This window comes from Equus quagga, chromosome 3, assembly GCF_021613505.1.
Source record: "Equus quagga isolate Etosha38 chromosome 3, UCLA_HA_Equagga_1.0, whole genome shotgun sequence".
Taxonomy (NCBI): domain Eukaryota; kingdom Metazoa; phylum Chordata; class Mammalia; order Perissodactyla; family Equidae; genus Equus; species Equus quagga.
The window spans coordinates 89,726,847-89,748,426 of NC_060269.1; the positions used below are offsets into that span (position 1 = coordinate 89,726,847).

Consider the following 21,580-nt stretch of genomic DNA (forward strand, 5'->3'; position numbering starts at 1 on the left):
AGCCTTAGTCTTTTCAATAAATCTAGTGATTTGTTTCTTCCTATTTTCACAGCCATTGCTGTCATAGAATTCTATGCCCTGTGGACCCAGTGTCTTAAACAATTCTTAAAATTCTTACCCCAAGTGAAAGGGTTTATTGAGACGAAGGCAAAGCACACAAACAGAAGCGTGGACTGGTTAGCCCCGTTGATTTGTTAACTCCCTTCTAACAAAAATTAAACAAGCTTTACTGCAGGACTGTTCTGAGCCTTTGTTACAAGGGAATATTACTCTCCGAAAGGAAAGTGTAGTATATGGTGATTCCCAAGTTTGTTTCACAAGGAAGTTATTTTTTATTTCATAGACTACCAATTAGCATTTAGCAGGAAAGAGTATTCAAAGGAACATAATTTGAGAACCACAAATTAGAATAAAATGCTAACGAAACCTCAAAAATAGGTTTAACTCCCAGGTAAGTCCAGTTGGTCCCTTTTTTCCCCAGTCATCTACATCTTTCAAACCAGAGTCAATCACCTTTAAATGCATGTCTTTAGAAATACCCAGTAAGAACACATAGAGGAGACACACATGTTACTTCCTCCGCAGTAAAGCCCATTCAAAACTCAGGCAGCTACTATTTTGCATATAGGACAGAATTATGAATAATCCGAGGCCCACAGAATGCTCTACTCTGCATATATCAAGTTCAAATTGGGTAGATATAAATAAATATAAATCTACCCAATTTGGAAATTTGAACCATCATAACGAAAAGGAAGACTTACCAACAGAAGCGGAGTTTTTAACAGACTCCTTTGGGACTCCTTTTTCAATCCGTATTGTGGCCCACTGTTCAAAAACAAGAAGTATTAAGTTAAACTGTTCCATAGACACATGTAGGACACAAACCATGCTTATACGGAAGTGAAATTAAACATTAAGCCCCGGAACTATTTGAATTAAAGAAATACCCCAGTGAGTCTCTGACGTAGCAATAACCCAAGTCCCACACATACTTACACTACACCTCGCACATTAGTTACTGATGACGCCCGAATCAAATGAGGAAAAGATCGTGTTCACCCTATTTAAACCCCTCACGCACATCTGGCACCCCAAAAATTCCACATTGAAAAGGTCGCACAGCATGCTAGGCAAGAGCACAGGTTATGACATCAAGTCTATCTGGGTTTAAAGTTACTTAATCCCTCTGGGCCTCGTTTCCTCATCGATAAAATGAGGATAAAAGTTCCTATCCCATAGGGTTGCCAGGAGAATTAAACGAGATTAACACGTGTAAAAACCTAAACACAGGGCCCAAAGAATCACTTTTATTTTCATAACAAATCAGGCATTCAAGAGTAAGACACACTCAGAGGCCTAATTGCCTGCATCAGAGAGATGCTTGCAGAAGGAGGCAGCGTGAGACTCGGAACGGTGGAACAGAATCAGCGAAATCGCTAACTAAAGAGGTCACGTGCCCACCTGGTCACTTACTCTTGAAGATGCAGAGGGAAAATGTTATGATTACAAGGAACCACAGCTTTGAGAGAATTTAAGAACAGGAAAATCAACTCCCATTTTGATTTGAATGTACGTAGGAGTGTAAAGAAATACACCAAGATGTGATCTGTTATTCTCTTTTTTACACTTCTTTTATGTATTGCCAAAATTATCTACCATAATATCAAAAGTTCTAAGTGAACTTTGTTGACAGCATTCCAGAACGTCCCAATGGCTATTCTTCTAGTTTAGAAAAGGAGCAATTAAAATATTATTTAGATGCTCACAATTCAAGAAACTAACGATGTCTAAATTGACTGATGGGGGCAGAATAAGAGGTAAAAGGCACTGTAATAATTATAATTAGAACTTAACCACCCTTGGAGGGGTAAATATGTCAAGGCAAAAACCTCAGTTACTGCTAGGCTCGGAGGGATTAAACAGAGAGGTAAAGAAAACAATTTCAAATAAATAAGAAAATAACTGATAGGGGATAAATAACGTAAAACATAGACATGAAGGTCAAGGAGTGAGGCACGGTCTGACTACATCAGGACCCTCGCACAACATCCCAAAGAGCCAAGCAGAAACATGCCATCTGCACTTAGAGAACAGCCTATAAAAGGAGGCCTAACCTTCCAGGCTTCAAGTGGCAAGTCACAAAGGATTAATACTAAGACTCGTCTTAATCTGGTTGCGTCCTTTTCTCTTCCTTGCTGATTTAGTGCAGGAGTTCTCAAGTTCTAGACTTAACACCTCCCACGTTTTCTCAATAGAGGGAAAGGTTTATTTCCATGGTTTTTCACTTGAAAGCTTTGGTACCTATTATGATTTGTAAGTAGACAGAAGATATGATTAAAATAAAATTTTGTACACAATCGATCGTTGTTAATCTTGGAGCTCAGTTTCTTTACTGTAGGTGTGTGATTTTATATGGTATATAAATAGTAATTAGCTTAGACTAGGACAATCATTCAATGCTCATATGATAGCAAAGATTGATGTTTTATGGCTGTTATGAGCTGAATTGTGTCTCCCCAAAATTCCTATGTCGAAGCCTTAACCCCAGTACATCAGAACGTAACTGTATTTGGAGATACAACCCAGGGTTTCACTGGTTCGGATCCTGGGCACGGACATGGCACCATTCATGGGGCCATGTTGAGGGGGCGTCCCACATGCCACAACTAGAAGGACCCACAACTAAAATATACAACTATGTACTGGGGGACTTTGGGGAGAAGAAGAAAAAAAAAAGATTGGCAATAAAATAAAATAAAAGGCAGGAGAAGTCTGCTCTGGGTGTGTGTGCTGACCCATCAAAGATCTGAAGGGAGGTGCCGGCCCAGTGGCGCAGCTGTTAAGTGAGCACATTCTGCTTTGGCGGCCTGGGGTTCGCCAGTTCGAATCCCAGGTGCAGACATGACACTGTTGGCAAGCCACACTGTGGTAGGCGTCCCACATATAAAGTTGAGGAAGATTGGCATGGATGTTAGCTCAGAGCCAGTCTTCCTCAGAAAAAAGAGGAGGATTGGCAGATGTTAGCTCAGGGCTAGTCTTCCTCAAAAAATAAATAAATAAATAAATAAAAAAGATCTGAAGGGAGGTTAAGTCTTAGCCACATATGAGCAGAAAAACAGAAAACAAGACGAAGCATGTTCCAATTCAAACTCCACAAAGATCTGAGCACCTACTATGTCTCCAGTACTTTTATTTACCTCTTCTCATTTAATACACACAATAACTCTATGAGGCATATTGCTATATAGATACACATGCAGAAACTTAGGCTGAGATGTAAGAAGTGACCTGCCCAATGTTACAAGGCCAGAAATTTGGAGGAACCTGTTCATGCTTCCTGCTTTTCCTCAAAAGTTGAGGGAAAAATTAATCCATCAACATTTATTATCTGTCCATTGCCTGTATTATCTGGTTAGATTAGATAATTTACATAGCATTCCCCTACCTTTTCCTCCATCAATCCTATTCTCCTCCCATTCTTTATTTCCCTCTAATCATGAACCTTAGGCCAACAAACAGCAACCCTTCCACCATCCTCATCCCCATCATTAACCTCACAATTAACCTGCATGGTTGAGAATACCATAATTCAGTCTTTAATCCATATTCCTGTTGGATAAACATAAAACTTCACACACACCTTCCCAGAGATTCAGATACACACACCTTACCATCCAGATGGATTCCCCCATACATCCCCTCAGCCAAAAGTTTTACTTTTCATAGTCTGTATTCCTAAAACAATTTTCCCCAGTAAAGTTATAATATTGACATATATACTCCTAAAAAATTATTACATATTCCTTGAAAATCACTGGTTTAGAGAATCACTAAACTTACTCCAAGCTAAGAATTCAAGCCTTGTCCTCAAGTAGCTTGCCATATGGGGGACTTATGAATACATTCAGAGGTATTCAGCAATGCAGAGGGCAGCATGCAGTAGGTGCATAATAAATAACTCAATAAATAACTATTACCTGACCTGGTGAGCTAGAGAAGGAGCAAGAGAAGAGCATAGAGCTGGGTGAGTTACTTGACAATCAGCAATAACCACGGTCAGCTATTCAGAAGGTACCCCATACACATTTCAACTTTCAGAATTTGAGTTTGGGGTCATGAAAAAGCCACCCATTGTCAACAAAACTTATCAAAGTAAATACATAACGTACAAAACTAAACGACCTTTTAAAAGGGCATGTAAATTATGACCAAGGAAACCTGAGAAATATCCAATTCCCAATCAAAGAGCCCAAAGAATATTCTTGGGACTGGAATGCAAAAGAAAGAAACAACCAAATCAGTTGAAAACGTACTAAGGAAAAATGAGTAACAGAAGGGCTGGGCCTTGAATGGAATCTCCAAAAAGGCAGGGTATTTGTCCAGAACTAAAGATGTTCTAATACTGAACAAGCAGCACAAGTTTTAAGGGAATTAGCCCCATAGTTAGGAAAAACAATCCACCGTCGTACTAACCCCTCCCCCAACAGAAATGTCTTTGAAACATCTGACACTGTTCTAGTTGAAAGATGAAAAGCCCTGGATTGCATTTCCCTCTCCAGTGCCTGAAGCAGCTATCACTATGGGATCACAGCTCCTTCCTGATGAGCCCAGCTGCTCCCAAACACAGGTGCTCCAGGCAGCTACCACCACCAAGTCAGAGTTGGCTCACCACACGAATCCCCATTCTAATTCCATACATGCCAAGCATCTCTCTAACCTAACCAGTCTTAGCAAAGAGGCTGGTTCCTTATGCTGCCACTACCTGGTTTCCAAGCTAAGTGGTGTATCTCCCACTACAATTAGAAAATTGGCATTCTTGAGAGTTTGATTAACAAGGAGTGTATCTCTGAAAGTCTCTTCAAATCTAGACAGACAAAAATTAAAACATGAGGCTCTGCCAAACTGAAGGCCAGATCCTGGACCCATCAAATCATAGTAATTACTTGCCCGGCTGACAGCAACTAGCTGCCCTCTCTCCTTGACATTTCTTTAGCTGAATCTTGAATTACTAAAGCAGACATATGGAAGTGAGCATGTGGAAGCCAGTGTGTGCCATCTACCTTCACTCCGGTCTCACCCAGAATATAAATTCCAAAAGACATTGCTGGATGGGAGAACAATTTAATCATTTCAGAACTCTGAGAAAAGGTGAACACCAGCGGAAGAGGGTCATCTGCTATGGAGACAGTATTCTGAAAAAGAGTTAACAATAAGACAATCACAGCATAGCGTGAAATTCACAGCAGAGTGTGACCAAGTTCAGAGGGTGAAGCCAATAAGAAAGGTTCAAAACTGTGAAATATCTCCCAAGAAGAAACAACAGAACTTTTAAAACACGAGGGCTGAGGAGGAAGAATCAAATGTAACTTCAAAGACGAGACAGAAAAATAGCCACCAAGAGAAAGTACAACAAAAATCAGGGGTAAAACGGGAGATTAGCCGGGAGAAGAGATTTGCAGGAGATGAGCAGGTGGGAGATTAGCCAGTTAGAGGTTCCCTACTAGATGAGGGAGAAAAAATGATAAAGCCAAGTCCTGGGGGCAGACAGAAAATAAGGGCGGAAAAAATGAGAACTCATATTAGAAGGTACCATAGAAGTTAGAGAAACAGGATGCTAGAATCTAAATAATATTATTACTCTTTTAATATCAGGAAACATGTCACACCTAACATGTCTAGGCTCCCTTCTAAAATGCTTGACATATTTTAACTCACTTGAACAACCCTATGAAAATAGGTGTTAACATTACTCCTATTTTATAGATGAAGAAAATGCACAAGAAGTGGGTGACTTTCCTAAGGTCACATATTGAGAAGCAGAACTGGGATTTTGGTACCAAATCTACACCAATCTGTACCCAGAGTATGTCCTCCCAACCACTAGGCTATAAGCCCTCTCCTCAGTTAAGACTTCTGTCTCCACCACTTAATTCAAGCATCCACTGCACCTCTCTGAGTCTGTTTTCTCACCTGTAAAAGGGGGATACACTTGCCCTCCCTATCTTCCAAGGCTTTGGGGAGCACCTGATGAGAGAGTAAGCAGGAAAGCCCTCTGCAATTTCATCAAGCCCTGTCTAGGGCTAAGCTGCAGTTGCTCCCCAACTGACTCACTTCCATCTAACACTTCGCAGAATTTGGAGAGAAGAGTGTAGGGAGAGCTGAGGTCAAAGAATATACATTTTCAATGCCATTTCAAGAACCCTTGATTAGATAAAATTTCCATGACTCCATTAAATATAATCAGATTTCTTTCTACCATCCAGCAATTGGTTTCTTATCTTGAGCATAAACTTGAACGTGATGCCTTTCTGGACAGGATGACTTAGCACAGGAAAGGACCTCTGACACCTGGGGCTGATTAAAGAGGGTGATGTGATGGCTGCCCTGCATAATGGATATAAGGAAACGCATATAAAAGGTGGTCTCACTGTTGTTCTAATCAGTAAGAAAAATAATAATAGTAACAGAACAGGGGTTAGGGTGGTTCTGTCTTCAATCAGAGGAACAAAAGGGTGGTTCAGTGGTCTCAGTCCGGATCCCTCCAGCCCTGCGGCAGAAGCCGGGATGCTGTCTTCGCGCTACTGCGGAGGATAGCTCACCCCTGAGGACCACTGACCATCCGAACTGGTCCCCTCCCATCAACTCGGCTCTCACAACTCTACCCTCGGCCCCTACCACCCTCGGTTCTCCCTAAAGCCCTCCGAGGTGCGGGGCCGCCGTATCCCTCCAGGCACTCACCTCTAAAGTTTTCACCAGGATCTTCATGTAGATCTCGGAGATGCCCAAAGACACCCCGAAGGCCGAAGGCAGGAGGATGAGTCCGAGCACCAGCGTCAGCCAGGTGGAAAGGATCTTCCCGGCCAGCTCTGTGCCCTCCATGGTTCGGGGCACCCTCTCTGAAGGGGTCCACGGAGGAGGTCCGAGCGGGAGAGTTGTCCCTGTCCCCAGGCAGTCGGGCGGCAGCTCCGGGAGCAGAGGCGCGGAGCCAGGCTCGCGAGTGTCAGCGCCGCCGCCTCTCGGCACTCACCTCTGCAGAGAAAAGAAAAGAGGAAGGGAAAAACTTTCGGAGCGATAGTAATTTCCTTCCTTCCCCTTCGGGCTCCTCCTCCGTCCCGACCGGGTTAACTCTTCCTCCGCTGGAAGCCCAGGCCGGCGCTGAAGCCGCGCTGCGAGCAGACCTGCGAGCCCGGCCGGAGGACCGGAGCTGCGGGCGAGCGAAGGGACACGGCGACGCGGGCGGGGCGCACTGGCGCAGCCGGGAACGCGCCTCACCCTCTCCCTGACTTCCTCTAGGCGGCTACTGCGACAACTCAGCGGGTGAGTCACAGAGGCCCTCCCGGAGCGAGGATCCCTGCGGCGCACCGCACCACCGCACACAGGCCGCCGGCGGCGCTGGCCCCAGGCCGAGGACGATGCTGACGGCTGCCCTCGGCCGCCCGGCGCCCTTTTTCTGCGCCCTGCCCTCGCCCCACCTCCTCCGCCACCCAACGGGGAGCTTCCAGGCGGGATCTGCGCCCAGGGCGCCGCAGCCTCCTGGGCGGCCGCCGTCTTCCCCGCGCCCCGCCTCCCCCAGCACGCTCAGCAAAGGTCCTGTAGGGAGCTGAGTTTTCATCTGTAAAACGCTAACATTTTCTCTACCCCCAAAGAGAACTATTGACGTGTCCGCGACGCTTGAGAAGGTCTTGTTTGCGTGAGTGTAAAACGGCCTCTTGGAAGGGCTTTCAAGGAGGAGGACACACTCGGAGCGCTGCTGAGCTGCCGGTTACGCCGCTTCCAGGTCTCACGCGCCTCCCTCCTTTCCCTCCCACACGGAGCCTGGGGCCTTTATCTTGCTTATCCCGCGGGTAGCAAGCTTTCTCCGCGGGTCGCCCACTGTACTCAGCCGCCATCTCCCTGACACAGAAATCCTTCGGCTGAGGATGCGGTCTTCCTGGGTGAAGTTTCTCACCACAGCATCCCTTACCACTCAGCATGCAGAAGCTGCAGAAAACGCCGGGCCCGCTCAAGCCTTCACGGAGCGGACGCGCGCCGCCTGGGTATTCAGTCCCCGCGCTGCTGCCTTGCCCGCCCTTATTAGAACAAGGAAGGGCAAAACCCTGTACGGGTATTTACTTCACTGCAGTTCATGTCTCTTAGAGACTTGATCTGTTTTTTAGAATGAGCATGAGAAAGGATGTTGATGTAGTAGATAAGAAAATCAGGCTGCCCAGGGTTTCCAGATCATTGAATGGGACCAAAATCTCGTACGGGCCTCTTTCAGGTGTTATTTCAATCTGGAAAGACTGGGAGGGCCAGCAAACCGAATTGAAACAGTGTGGATAGCAAATACTGCGAAGAAACTGCCCTTGCCCAGGGTGTGAGGAAGTGGAGAGGGGACGGGAGGAGAGAAGCCCTCCTCAAAGAATGTAAATATTGTCCTCTGCACGTCCTGCCAGGTGAGTATCACAAACCCCCTCCCCCACCAAGAAGGGAAAATAATTACAACTTGGTCATAAAAACCAAGTTATGCATGAAGCAGTTTCAGACACTTGGCTTCTCAAAATTTAACCTATGTATGGTCTGCCAGTTTACAAAAACAAGGAAAACACCATTGCCAAAATCTGTCTTAAGTCTTTGCTCAGAACAAACACATATTTAGCACAAAACTTCAAAGATTATATTCACTCATTTAACACTATACATTCAGGCAAAAGCCTTACCCTCCTTTTATTTCCTCAAAGGAAGATGACTAAGGAGTGCTGAATGATGGTCCCAAAGTTTACCCCACACAGTCCCAGTGCAGGCAACTTTGTGTAAAGACAGCCTCTTTCTGCCCATCCAGACACAGGTGCTGAGTGCCCACAATCTCCAGTGATTTCCGTTGCTCATCACCAAACTCCATGGGCTGGTTTTGGGTTTTTTGTTTTTTTCACTATCCTGGAAGAATTCTTGTCCCACAACAGAATGGTGGAATGGTAATAACATGGTATTTGGAGTCTTAGATTCACTCCAACTCAGACACTTAGAAGCTTGAGCAATTTATTTAGTCCTTCTGTGCTTCAGCTTTCTCATCAGTAAAATGGATTCTTTTTAGAGTCAGATGTGATTATGAGCATAAGTCTGCTTTGTAAACAAAGCTCTGTGCAGAGATCAGAAGGAGCCTGGCACAAGTATGGAAGCTCTCCATCTTTTTCTCGCCTAAAACACAAGAGAGCCAAGATAGGCCCACATTTGCATGATGACAGAGGGAGAAGGAAAAGAAAAAACAGCCATGGTCCCAGTGCTCCCTTTCACTCACTTCACCCTACCCCTTGAGGCTCTTTCAGTTAAACCGAGGCAGGATCCTCTCTCCCTTCCTGTAGTTAGGACTCCCTTCACTTACTGTGTTAGTTTCCTAGGGCTGCCCTAACAAATTACCACAAACTTAATGACTTAAACAGAAATTTGGTGCTGGCCCAGTGGCCGAGTGGATAAGTTCTGCGATTCACTTCGGCAGCCCAGAGTTTGGCAGGTTCAGATCCTGGGCACAGACACCCACTGCTCAACAGGCCATGTTGAGGCAGCATCCCACATGCCACAACTAGAAGGACTCATAACTAAAATATGCAACTATATACTCGGGGGGTGGGGGGGCGGAGGAGGGGGGAGAAAAAGCAGGAAAAAAAAAAAGATTGGCAACACTTGTTAGCTCAGATGCCAATCTTTGAAAAAAAAATAGTGAAAAATGGTCAATAGCCTAAATGCTCAAGAAGGGAGTTGATTAAATTAAAAAAAAAACAACAACACAAACACAGAAATTTATTGTCTTGGTTCTGGAGGCCAGAAGTCTGAAATCAAGGTGTCAGCAGGGCCAAGCTCCTTCCAAAGGCTCTAGGGCAGAATCTTTCCTTCCTTGTTGCAGCTTCTGGTGGCCCCCTGCGTTTCTCAGCTTGTAGCAGCATAACTCCACTCACTGCCTCAGTCTTCACATGACTTTCTTCCTATCTCTCTTCTCTTATCAAGACACTTACCATCGTGGAGTAAGGACCCACCCTGATCCAGGATAATCTCATCTCAAGATCCTCCACTTAATTATACTTAATCTGCAAAGAACTTTTTTCCAAACAAGGTCACATTCACAGGTTGGGATTTGGGCATATCTTTTGGGTGGCTACAATTCAACCCGCTAGCTTCTCATCTCTGTAAACTGGGGATAATAACACCTACCTGGAGAGGTTGTTTTTGGGATTTGAGATTATATATTTTGTTGACGTAGAGAAATAAAACAGCCAGCTATTTCACCAGCAAAATGGGTTTATTTGAGAATAGCAGGGGAATTGCAATTCAGGACAAGCAATCTATAGCAAAAAGCCATAAGCAAGTCCAGCGAGCAAAGGGGCAGAATGTTATTTTATAGAGAAAAAGGAGGAAATTGAGAGAACTTGTTTAGAACAAAAGTCAGCGGGCGGAAAGTAAGTTCAGGTTGGTGACGGTTTCTCATTGGCTGAGTTGCTGGGATAGTGGATCTCTTGGGGATGCAACATACATCTCTTCCTGTTGGGGTCTGTAATTGAGATTTTTCCTGTTGAGGACTTCTTTACTGTTGGGGTCTGTAATTGATGAGTTCTCCTGTAATTGACCTGGAGTGGTAGTGGGTGAGAGCTCCCCCTTCTGGCCTCCTGACTCCGTTTTAAACAAGGTTTCCTTTATTCAGTTTCACAGTTTAAAATTTAGGTGATAGTGAATGCTCAAGAATGATGTTGTTCAAGACAATTTTGTTTTTCAGCTGTTCACTTGGCATGTATTTTAACACACCCTTTCACTCTTGAAAATGTCCTGGTTTGAGTGATAAATCAAATGGTTTCCTCATGCTTACATAATGTCCTAGAATATTGGATTCTTTGACAAAATTCACTGTCAAGTGCATGCATGACTCCTTGTCAACATCTGAGGCCAAATGAAGTTGTACTGGAGAATGAAGACAAGGGATCAGCATCTAGTCCAAAGCTCCTCAGACTTTAATGTGGATAGGAATCCTTGGGGCTCTTGTTACAATGCAGATTCTTAGTCAGTAGGGTGGGATGGGGCCTGAGATTCTGCATTTCAAGGAGGTCCCAGGTGATGCTGATGTCGTTGGTCTACAGACTACACCTTGAATAGCAAGCCCTTAGAGTATAGACAAAGAAGGGAGTTTTACATTTAACTGATAAGAAAAGGCCGTGAGAGTCCAGGTAAGTTTCAGAGCCAACACAAAAAGAATTGATTCTGAAGAGCTAGCCCTACCTAAGGACTCATTGTACTATTTGCATCTCTTCATACCCCTGCTTTGACAGCAATTGTGGGTAATGTGAAGAGAGGAGTTCAGGCTAAAAAGCTTTGAGCAAATGTCAATACTCTGATGAATAGATGACTATGGCAAAAAGATGCCATAGTTGGAGCCAAATGACAAATATTGATTTAATTTAAGAGGTAGGGTAGAACTGAGAAACCTTGGGGTGAAGCAGACTGCTGAAGCATTTTGTTAAACAGATATGTTTTGCATTTCCTGTCTGCAGTCCTTCTGTGAGACCTCTCTTTTCTCAAATTTCGCACCTTTCTTGGGCCATCATATCCCACCTTGATTTGTGTATTTGCTTCATCATCATACCACTATAAACCGCTTAATATCAGGAACCCCATCACTCATCTGTAACTGCCTTCCCATTATTCTACGCCTTGTCCACCTGTGCAAAATTTTACTTCATGCCACACTATTGTCCAAAGCCAGCAATGACTCCCTAATGATCACAAAGTCCAAATATCTGACATCTTAGGCTAGATCTCGAAGCACTCCAACTTGAACTTCCATAACATTCCAACAAAATCTTTCTCACCATCACCTGGTTTCTGCAGGATTTCCTCTTCTCTGGGTCTTTGATCACATCACAATGCCCCTATCCCACCCCACCCGCCTTGCCCCTGCACACCTATCCTGATCTCTCATCCAAATGCCTCACTCCACAGGTTATGGATCCAACAGGGGGATCCCTCCAGTTGCTGAGTATGTCTATTCCAATTATACTTTCCAGAATGGAGGAAATAACTGCAGGATGGACTCAGGGACTCATTGGGCCCACTGTTAGATGGACCTGAGCTAAAACTCCATTTTTCGCCTAACATCCATAAGTTCCTATTTTCACTGACAGACCAGAGTGACATTTTGTGTCTCTGGGTGTTAGTGCCAATTCAGAAACAGTGTCCAGTAGTCCCTGAAAAGTCTGATTATTTCCCTTTCTTCAATGCACACTCCGGTAAATGGCTATAGTTCCCTTTGTGGAAGACTGGGAAGCAGCTTAACAGTACAGAACTTGGGCAGTCCTCAAGGGGACCCAGCCTCCCCATCTTTAAGTGGTTCTGGGTCTGTAAACTGGCTCAAGTTTGGGAATTAACTGAGAGACTGACTATATGTCGTGATTCAAGTTGGACTTCTGTTGACGAAACCTACGTCTCTTCCCCTTGCACAGACTACAACTGAGAATTTAGTAGACTGCCCATCTATTTCTTTTGATCAGTTAGTCAACACCACAGGTTTCTTCGAGTCAGACTATTCTGATTACTACTTTGACTCTGCTGTCCACTTCAGTCATCATACTTTCCTTGTCTTTGGCAATTAAGTGCAGCCACTTGGCCCTGGCTTCCTGGAGTCCCATTATCCCCACAGCATTTAGAGATCCCAGTTCGGTGGTAGCGGTTCTCACTGTAAATTCCGACCTACCGAGAAGAACAACCCTAGAGCTCTTCAAGGATTCTGGGACTCCCCTCACAATTTATTTCTCACAGTTGAGGTAAAACTTGTATCTTTGGACTTTCCCAAGGCGAGTGATCAGGTCTTACATGACAAATCCACTCTAACATTCCAATCTTCCTAAGCCTTTGGATACTTTCCTCTGCAGTATACCAAGTATCCCACACTCTTAATATCCACTCCCACACATATTCCCCAGATTTCTGCCTGTATAAATTGGAAAAAGCATGCCCAGTTCTTATGGAGCATAGTGCACCTCCTCATGGGTCACACTTTGTCCCTCCCCTTTCAGAGCCTGCTGGGACTTGAGTTAGGTTACAGGTCTAGAAGCAAAGACGGTGGAGGCAGGTCCTCAGGAGAATTAGCAGTGTCTTGCCAGGCAAGTACCTCAGGGGAGGCCATTACAGGTTCTTCAGGCAAAGGAGGGCTAACTTCTTCAGGCAGAGGTGGAGAGCTGCTTCTACTGGCAAAGATGACTCAGCAGAAGTTAGAGGTTCAATGGCCCCAGCTTCATCAATATCTGTCCATACGTCCCCATGCCAGTTTTCAGGATCCTGTTCCTTACCAATCAATGTTCTTACTTTTGTGTTGTCATTCAGCCACTCGCAGGAGGAGACTCTAGGTTTGGTTTTCAGAAATCTTCACCCATGACTATAGGAGATAAGAGTTTCTTTCAGGGCTGAAATAGAAGGTTTCAGGTCAATTATGTGGAGTTCAATCTGAAAATTTGAAACCCCGAGCTCACCCTTTTCTTTCCCTACTACTGGAGTGCAGTTAGGAGTAACCAGACAATCTCATTATATTCCTTAGTTTGACACAAATGTTGTAAAATAGCAAAGACATGGTGACCCAGAGCATAGCCTTCTATTGAGATTGATTAGGAGTATCCAATGGCCATACTCTGCATATCTCATACCATATCACGACATGGACTACCAGGGCCCTCTTAACCACTGAAAAAAGAGGCCTTAGTGCCTTTAAATCTAATCAGATTAGAAAAACAACTCCAGAAAACTCATCCTTAAGATTTTATTCCTCTACAACCACTTCTGCTACCAAAATCTCTGACAGGGTTAAACCAGAGAAGCAGAACAGTGGAACATATATCCTAAGAGATTTACCACAAGGAATTGCTTATGCTATTGTAGGGGCTGACTAGGCAAGTCTGAAATCCATAGGACAGGCCATCAGGAAGGGCAAGTGAAAACCCTCAGGCACAAGAAGCTCCAGTCCAAAGGTGGAATTTCTTCCTCTTCACAGAAGCCTCAGCTCTGCTTGGAAGGCTTTTGGACTCACTGACTCAGACTCACCCAGATTATCTAGGATAATCTCCCTTATTCACGTTAACTGACTATGCACTTTCATCACATCTACAAAGTAATTTCACAGCAACAACTAGATTAGTGTTTGGTTAAGTAACTGAAGACTGTAGAATTTCCAGGTGCACACATCAAAAAGACCCTCAATCCCACATGTGAGAGAGCGAGGGCAAAAAGAGAAAATAACATCTAAGCATTACTACAAAAATAGTTGTGACTTCGTGCAACCCCTGAAAGGGTTTAGGGACCTCCAGGAGTTCCTGGGCTGTTCTTTGAGAACTACTGATCTACATGAAAGTATTTCTCCAACCTAAAAATAATGACGCATGGAGGCACATTATTTACAGTGGAGTTGCCTAATACCTCATGCCTCATTCTTCATTCCTCATTTAACTTATGTGAATTAAATTATATGATTGAAAAAATGAAAAGAGTGAAAATGAAATAGTGGCTATTCCACTCCGGGAGCATTTTGAGATGGGAAACATAAATCTGCTTTTTCTTCAAGAGGTCTCAGTTCCTGGGGTCTCTCAAAGTATGACCATTTCCCCCACTGAGTGTGATTCTAGTGTTTAAAGCTAGAGTGCATATTTTCTAACTGCTCAGCCCTAAAAGCCAAGCACTTCATCTGTGCTCAGTCCAGGAAGCAATGAATCTATTCCATTATCAGAGGGAAAACTGACATGGTGAGAGGTAGTCTATTGGTCTCCATGATGGAGCATTCCTAGGGAATTTTTCAAGGATGATTTTGACACCCCCAACTTTTTCTTTATGGATGGGCTTAGAACCGTACTTTTAGATCTAGGATGTGGTCCCACAGATTCTAATATACAGTCTGATTTGGGCCACTGTCATAGGACCTGATATTGAAATCTGCTATATCAAGTCTCTAAAGCAGTAGTGAGAACTAGTGGTGAAAATTTTTCATCCCAGAACAAACTGTTACAATACAGTGATAGACTCATTGCACACTTGCTGAATTGAACAGAATGTCCCCGAAGGGCAAGAATACAGCTTCAAGGAAGGTGCACACAGAGGAAAGGGAAGCCTCTGACCAGAAAGCCCAGGCTGTCCTCTTCCCATTCCATTTATCCACTTATTATTTGTAAATCAGCAGTCGGAAACTGCAGGGCCTTCACAAGGACCCATGCAATGCATTTTAGAAAATTTGAATTGATCGCCCACACATTAAAATATTTACATTAAAATTAAAATTTCTGGATTCTGTTATAATCAGGCAACACTGAGCTCTCATTCCCACAGGACATAACCTTTCCAGGGTACTCTGTCTCTATCTGTCTTGTGGTCTTTTATCATCACCATGGCATTGATGCATTTCCTATAGAATAGTTAAGAGGAAAATGAAATGTACTTTGCACCTAAATACTTATCAAAGTGTTTCTTAACCCCAGCTACTTTCTCATTTTCACTACCTGCTTAGCCTCTTTCAATAGGGTATTTTGTATGTGTGTGAGGAAGATTTGCCCTGAGCTAACATCTGTTGCCAATCTTCCTCTTTTTTCACTTGAGGAAAATTAGCCCTGAGCTAACATTTGTGCCAGTCTTCTTCTATATTGTATGTGGGTCACCACCACAACATGGCGTGACTTGTGGTGTAGGTGGGCTCCCAGGATCCAAACCTGGACCACTGAAGCAAAGTGTGCTGGACTTAACCACTACTCCATGGGTCGGCCCCTTTCAGTAGGTATTTGAATTTCTTCCACGGGGAATTCTATTACCCCATCACTACCAAAGCTTTAGAATTTCAGTGTTCCTAGGAGCTGGATCTTATGAAGAAATAAGTTTTCTTTTCTCTTCTGTTTTTTATTTTCTTTCTTCCTGCCTTTTTTTTGTTGTTGTTAGAAAGATTAGAGAAGGAATTTGATGGCCAAGTGCCCTCTGTCCCTAGGACAATACTAAGACAGAAGACCCCACCATAGACTTTGGCACCGCTGGGGAAGGGAGGAGAGATGATGACAAAGGAGAATAAGGTTGGAGAATAATAAAAACATTGGCAAAATTTCCATTAAGAAACAACTCACTTAGGGAGGGTCTTCTTCCTCGGGTAGTTGTGATCACTTTATCCCCAGTAATATCCACTTTTACATCACTTAGCAATTTCCCAAAATATTCCTCCAATTTTGGAAGAATCATTACATTATTATAATAACCACTAAAACCTTTAACAGGTTTTTAAGAGTGACCTTATATTTAAATTTCCTGGATAAAAGCCATGTTTTGCTCAGATGCTGATACTACATCTAACCTTCTGACCTTACCTGAGCCTGGGTAAAGTCCCTCTCTCTCTGTTGAAAGTATTGCCCCATGTCTACATGCATGCACACACGTATGTATACATGTACACAGGTCTTGGTGGTTTGGTGATTCCAGGCATGACTTCATGATTTGTAATTCTCTAATGGTGTAATCAATCACACACTGAAATTCATTCATGGTTGGCAAACTTGTCATAGAGATTGATTTTCTGTCTTCTGTCCTTAAAGTATTCACATTTCAGGGAAAATAAAAAACTTTTTAAAAATAAAAATTTTAAAAGACCAAATGCAGCTCTGAATTAAATATTTAGAGAAGCAGTAACAAATAGAAACGGGTATTTTGAATATTATTTAGGGGCATATCTTCCCTTCACTAAATCAGAATAAAAATAAGTAGATTAATAGTTAAAGAGAACAGCTGAATTTATCCCAGAATTAGTCTTGGAGTCTTTCATTCTGTAAGCTCATAAGTGAAAAACCTTTTCAAATCATGAGAGTTGCTTTTATTTAATGGATTGTTGTCACTGCCCTGTAATATACAGTGCTAAAGTTTACTTCTGCATTTTGAGCCGAGAGCAACTAGCTGACAACAACAATTAAAAAGAAAACAATCTGCTGGCTAATTAGTAGCTTCACTGTACTCTGGCCTCTGTTAAAAATAAAATCTCTTCGACTACCACGGCAACTGTTAGAACACACTCCTGTTATTTATAATGCTTCAGCCAATACTCTTCACTTGTCTCCTCCTAGTATCCTCTCCCTGGGGTCCTGAAGAAAAACACTCGCCACATCAACCGGAGTTTAGTTGAGCAAAGCTTGAAAGAGACAGAGGGGCCAAGCACTTACAGCTGATTTCTATGCTTCAATTATTTCCATTATTCCTATTGTTATTCTAACAAACATAAACTTTTCTGTTCCACTTACATTTAAGGCCATCAGGTATTGTTCTCAAGAGGACTAACATTTTGGGCAGGACCTCAACACATATGCAGAGAAAACTGGTAACCCAACCTTGTCTGTGAGGAAACAGGTGAAGACAATTTTCTCCCCAGTACTCCTCAAAGTGGAGTCCCCGGGACCCAGAGGGAACACAGACATGTTCTCGAGGGTCCATAAGTACTCTTTGAGTAAGTAGTGGCCATCCACTCTGTAATTCAATATTTCTTAAATTAGGGTATGCAGACATCTTAAAGATCTGAAAATTCTCTGGTGTGAGCATCCCAGGAAGATGGTGACATGGTTCTGATGAATTTGAAGCCAGAGGAAGTGTTCTTTGGGACCAGGGAAAGCCCAGCCTACGAGTCTGTCATTAAAGACCTTACAAAGCAGAGGGTTCACTTACACAAGTGTTGTAGATGAATTAAGGAGAAATCAGCTTGCTTGCTGTTGACTGAAGTCTCAGCCTCTTAGATTTTCCTATCGACCTACCTTTCTAAAAGTGCGTCCAGGGAGCATTTTCTTCACGACTCCTAACTGGAAAATACAATGTCCAGTCTCCCCAGAACTCCTAAAGCCACAAGCCATGCAAATGACTCTGCAGCAGAGATTCTGCAAGACTGTCTGGGAATGAGCCCCCCTTATGAGGCAGGTTCCTTCTATAGAATTCCTATGGGGTCAGAGAGGGTGAGACAGAGTATCAGAAACAGGGGGCACCACTATCTTAGTGGGATTACCTCCATCTGAGATGGCCAAAATGGCCCTTGGTTTTAAGATGAAAAACTTGATTTAGTCAAGCTTTTGTAGCCAGTTCATAATAATCGAATTCACAAGAGACTGAGCTACGAGTCAGAATGCCAAGTGCTATATATGGTGTTATATATATTTTTCTAGTAACCAGAACATCTTCAAAATATAGTGCCTCCTCCTTCACTGTGTCAAAGGGATGTGTAAGGGAGAAAAATGATTTTCCCTATACCCATTTAGGTTCTTGGCTGAGACCCCCCTCATCATAATAAAAAACAGATTAACAGGAGAAAAACAAATTTAATTTTGTACATGTGTATGGGAACCCCACAAAGATAGGAGACTCAAAGAGGTGACCAAAGCAGGAAGCTTGTATACCTGTTAGACAAGAAAGCAATAAATTTGTGAAAAACTGACAAGACAAACAGGTTTGGGCTTGGGTTAGTAAAATGGTGAAGTAACAAGGTTCATTTATACAGGCTTCTTGGCCCTAAAATTCCCTATGTCTGTTGATAAGGATGTCTTCTACCTTCCTGGTACAGGGAGCGTACCTTTCCCATGGAGATTTATCTCCTTCTTTCAGGGGAAGAAAGAAAGTTCAGAGTGTCCTTCCTGTACCAGCTGTTTCCCAAATACTTTTAATTCAAAATAATTGATATGCCAAAGTGGCATATTTTGGGGTGACATATTCTGAACCCCCTACAGATGGAAGGCCAAATTCACAATCAAAAGAAAAGAGGGCAAGAGAGCTGTATAGTGTGGAGGGCTCTTTCATCCAAGGCCATGGAAACCCGTAGCAGGATCACTGCTGTGTGGCTAAAGGATGAGTGGCCACTGTCCTGGCCTCTCCTGGTCAAGGTACATTACTGCCCAAGTCAGCCTCTCTGGTTTCTCTCTTTTTCTTGATTCCACCTGGACTCCTGTCTTCCTTCTTTAACAGGTTTCTTAACAGTCAATGAGGTCACAAGTTCCTTGCATGTTAGTCATATTCTGGTCCTCCTTCTGGGAAATCTACTCTAGGCGCTTTCATGGGTGTTCCTCACATCTCTTCAGCAACATATTTACCAGCTTTTTCTCATCTAGTTTATTGCTACAAATGACTCATTATGCATAGTTTCATTCATCCCCTTAAATCGTCTTTGGAAAAAGATGAGGATAAGTAATCAATAAAAGAAATGGTGAGCAAAGAAATAAATATACACATTATTTTCATTCTCAAAGGATGTTCTATTTCCAAATTCTGGTGACCCTGGGATGTCTTACTCCATACTCTATACAATGACTTTTTTAGTAATCTCCTAATGAAGAAGTCCATTCATTCAATAAGCAAATATGGACGGCATACTATGTACATGCCAGATTTTATGATAAATCTTGAAGGTTTAGAAAAAAATAAAATGGTCCAGTGCATGCAAGGAAATTAACTAAGGAGGTCCATAAATATAGAATAATCTAGAATGAATCCATTTTTGCCCCTTCCAATCCATTTTTCACTCTGCTACTGGAGCAGTCATTTTGAAAGCAAGCATCAGCATATTTTGGCTTACTGTCTTACAGTCATGTGTAAGATATCAACAATCCAGTATAGACTGGGTTGTGCCAAGCCCAGTCCCATTCCTCATTATTGTCTCTTCTAGCAGAACATGGAGGCTCTGGGGCAAGAGCTCTGGTTCTCCTGCAAGTAATTCTTGAATCAGCCCTCACTCACCTCTTCAAAGGTAAACCTCCTTTGCTGCACCATGAACTCTGGGTATAAATAAAGTCAAGAAATATTTCTCAACATAGAAGCAAATGAGTCTCAGTGTGTAGTAATGGTCAACTATATACAGCTAGTTAGAGTCCAAACATAACACTGATTAAGACTTATGTCTAAAACATCTATGTTCTTGTTTTTCTTTCAGTTTTCTCCTAAAAACAAAGGGTAAGTACTTGCTCTACGTTTGTGTAATTAAAGGGTCCAATCAGGTGATTTCCCATAACAAAGAAACAGTTCACAGTTGACTCAAAATAACATTCCAAAATATACCTGAATTTTCTCTCTCAGCTCAGGTAGCCTTTCCCCACATTTTGATCAGCGCTTCCATACAAGATGTTCCTTTGCCTGGCACTTGTTCTTTCCTCACCTCTCTTCCTCTGAAGCGCGCAGGTCCTTGAGAAGGCTTTCCTGATCCCAACACTAGGGAGGGTAGCTACCTTAGTTATCCTTGCGTCTAGCTCCCTGTATTTTTCCTACAAAGTGCTCATCAGAATTGTAATTATTTCATCATATAAGAGATTGCCTTTTTTTCTTTCTGATTTTTCTCCCCAAATTCCCCCTGTACATAGTTGTATATTTTAGTTGTGGGTCCTTCTAGTTGTGGCATATGGGATGCCGCCTCAGCATGGCCTGATGAGCAGTGCCATGTCTGCGCCCAGGATCCGAACCAGCGAAACCCTGGGTGGCCAAAGTGGAGCACGCAAACTTAACCACTTGGCCCCAGGGCCAGCCAAAATTATGTCTTTAGTGTTTCTGTCTCCAACTAGATAATAAATTCCATTAGGGCAGACGCTATAACTATTTTGTTACTCAACATACTTTCAGAAGCTAGCATGGTACCTGATTTAAAGCAGATATTCAATAATTGTGAATTCATGAATACAACGAAAGTATAAGTCAGGATTCCTGCCCTCCCAGAACTTAGAATCTTATTGAGAAAAGAAAAAAAAATCCAAGAAACGCCTAACAATGCCTAGCAGTCAGCAATTAAGTACCAAAATGTATTCGTTCCACAGATACTTATTGAATGTCAACTCTGATCTAGGCACTATTCCAGGGATTGAAAATAAAGTGAGGCTGGAGAGACAGATAAGTAATCTCTATACATAGGAAGCTCACATTCTAGCAAAATGGTTTATATTGACAAAAAAAAATTCTGTAGGAGTAAAAATAACTTTCTACAATGGAGAAGGATTCAAGAGAAACTGGAACTCCAATAGGTGGGATGTAGATTTGTAGAAAAGAAAGGAGACATGAAAGGAATTGCTATGGTAGAATGTTTGTATCCCCCCAAAATTCATATTTTGAAATACTAACCCCCAGGAGATGGTATTAAGAGGTGGGGGCCTTTGGGAGCTGACTGAGTCATGAAAGCAGAGCCCTCAAGACTGGACCAGTGCCCTTATAAAAGAGACCTCAGAAAACCAACCCACTCCTGCTGCCATATAAGGTTACGGTGAAAAGAAGCCCTTATCAGACACCATATCTGCTGGTGCCATCATCTTGGACTTCCCAGCCTCCAGAACTGTGAGGAGTAAATGTTTTTTATTAATAAGCCCACTCATTTATGGTGTTTTTTTTTGTTTTTGTTTTTTTTTTTGAGGAAGATTAGCCCTGAGCTAACATCTGCTGCCAATCCTCCTCTTTTTTGCTGAGGAAGTCTGGCCCTGAGCTAACATCCATGCCCATCTTCCTCTACTTTATATGTGGGATGCCTGCCACAGCATGGCTTGCCAAGCAGTACATAGATCCGCACCCAGGATCCATACCAGTGAACCCCACCAGGCCAGCGAAGCAGAAC

At 43.0% G+C, this 21,580-nt stretch overlaps 2 protein-coding genes across 6 annotated transcripts in view; one reads left to right on the forward strand and one right to left on the reverse strand.

Moving 5' to 3' along the window:
- The window catches only part of GPAT3 (glycerol-3-phosphate acyltransferase 3), a 53,668-nt gene extending 46,242 nt beyond the window's left edge, over positions 1 to 7,426 (reverse strand). Inside the window, exons 1-3 of one of the 3 annotated variants that reach the window (XM_046656871.1) lie at positions 7,276 to 7,426; positions 6,742 to 7,032; positions 765 to 828 (exon numbers count right to left, since the gene is read on the reverse strand). In XM_046656871.1, coding sequence (XP_046512827.1) covers positions 765 to 828; positions 6,742 to 6,882 — 205 coding nt within the window. In that variant the 5' untranslated portion in view covers positions 6,883 to 7,032; positions 7,276 to 7,426. Of the gene's footprint in view, positions 1 to 764; positions 829 to 6,741; positions 7,033 to 7,181 lie in introns of all 3 variants that reach the window. The other 2 variants (XM_046656869.1, XM_046656872.1) reach the window with 2 other exon arrangements.
- The window catches only part of ABRAXAS1 (abraxas 1, BRCA1 A complex subunit), a 95,095-nt gene that overhangs the window by 44,955 nt on the left and 28,560 nt on the right, over positions 1 to 21,580 (forward strand). The window contains exons 1-2 of one of the 3 annotated variants that reach the window (XM_046656874.1): positions 7,649 to 7,780; positions 8,264 to 8,438. The gene's annotated coding sequence lies outside the window, so the exon portion shown is untranslated. Of the gene's footprint in view, positions 1 to 7,648; positions 8,102 to 8,263; positions 8,439 to 21,580 lie in introns of those variants that run through there. The other 2 variants (XM_046656875.1, XM_046656876.1) reach the window with 2 other exon arrangements.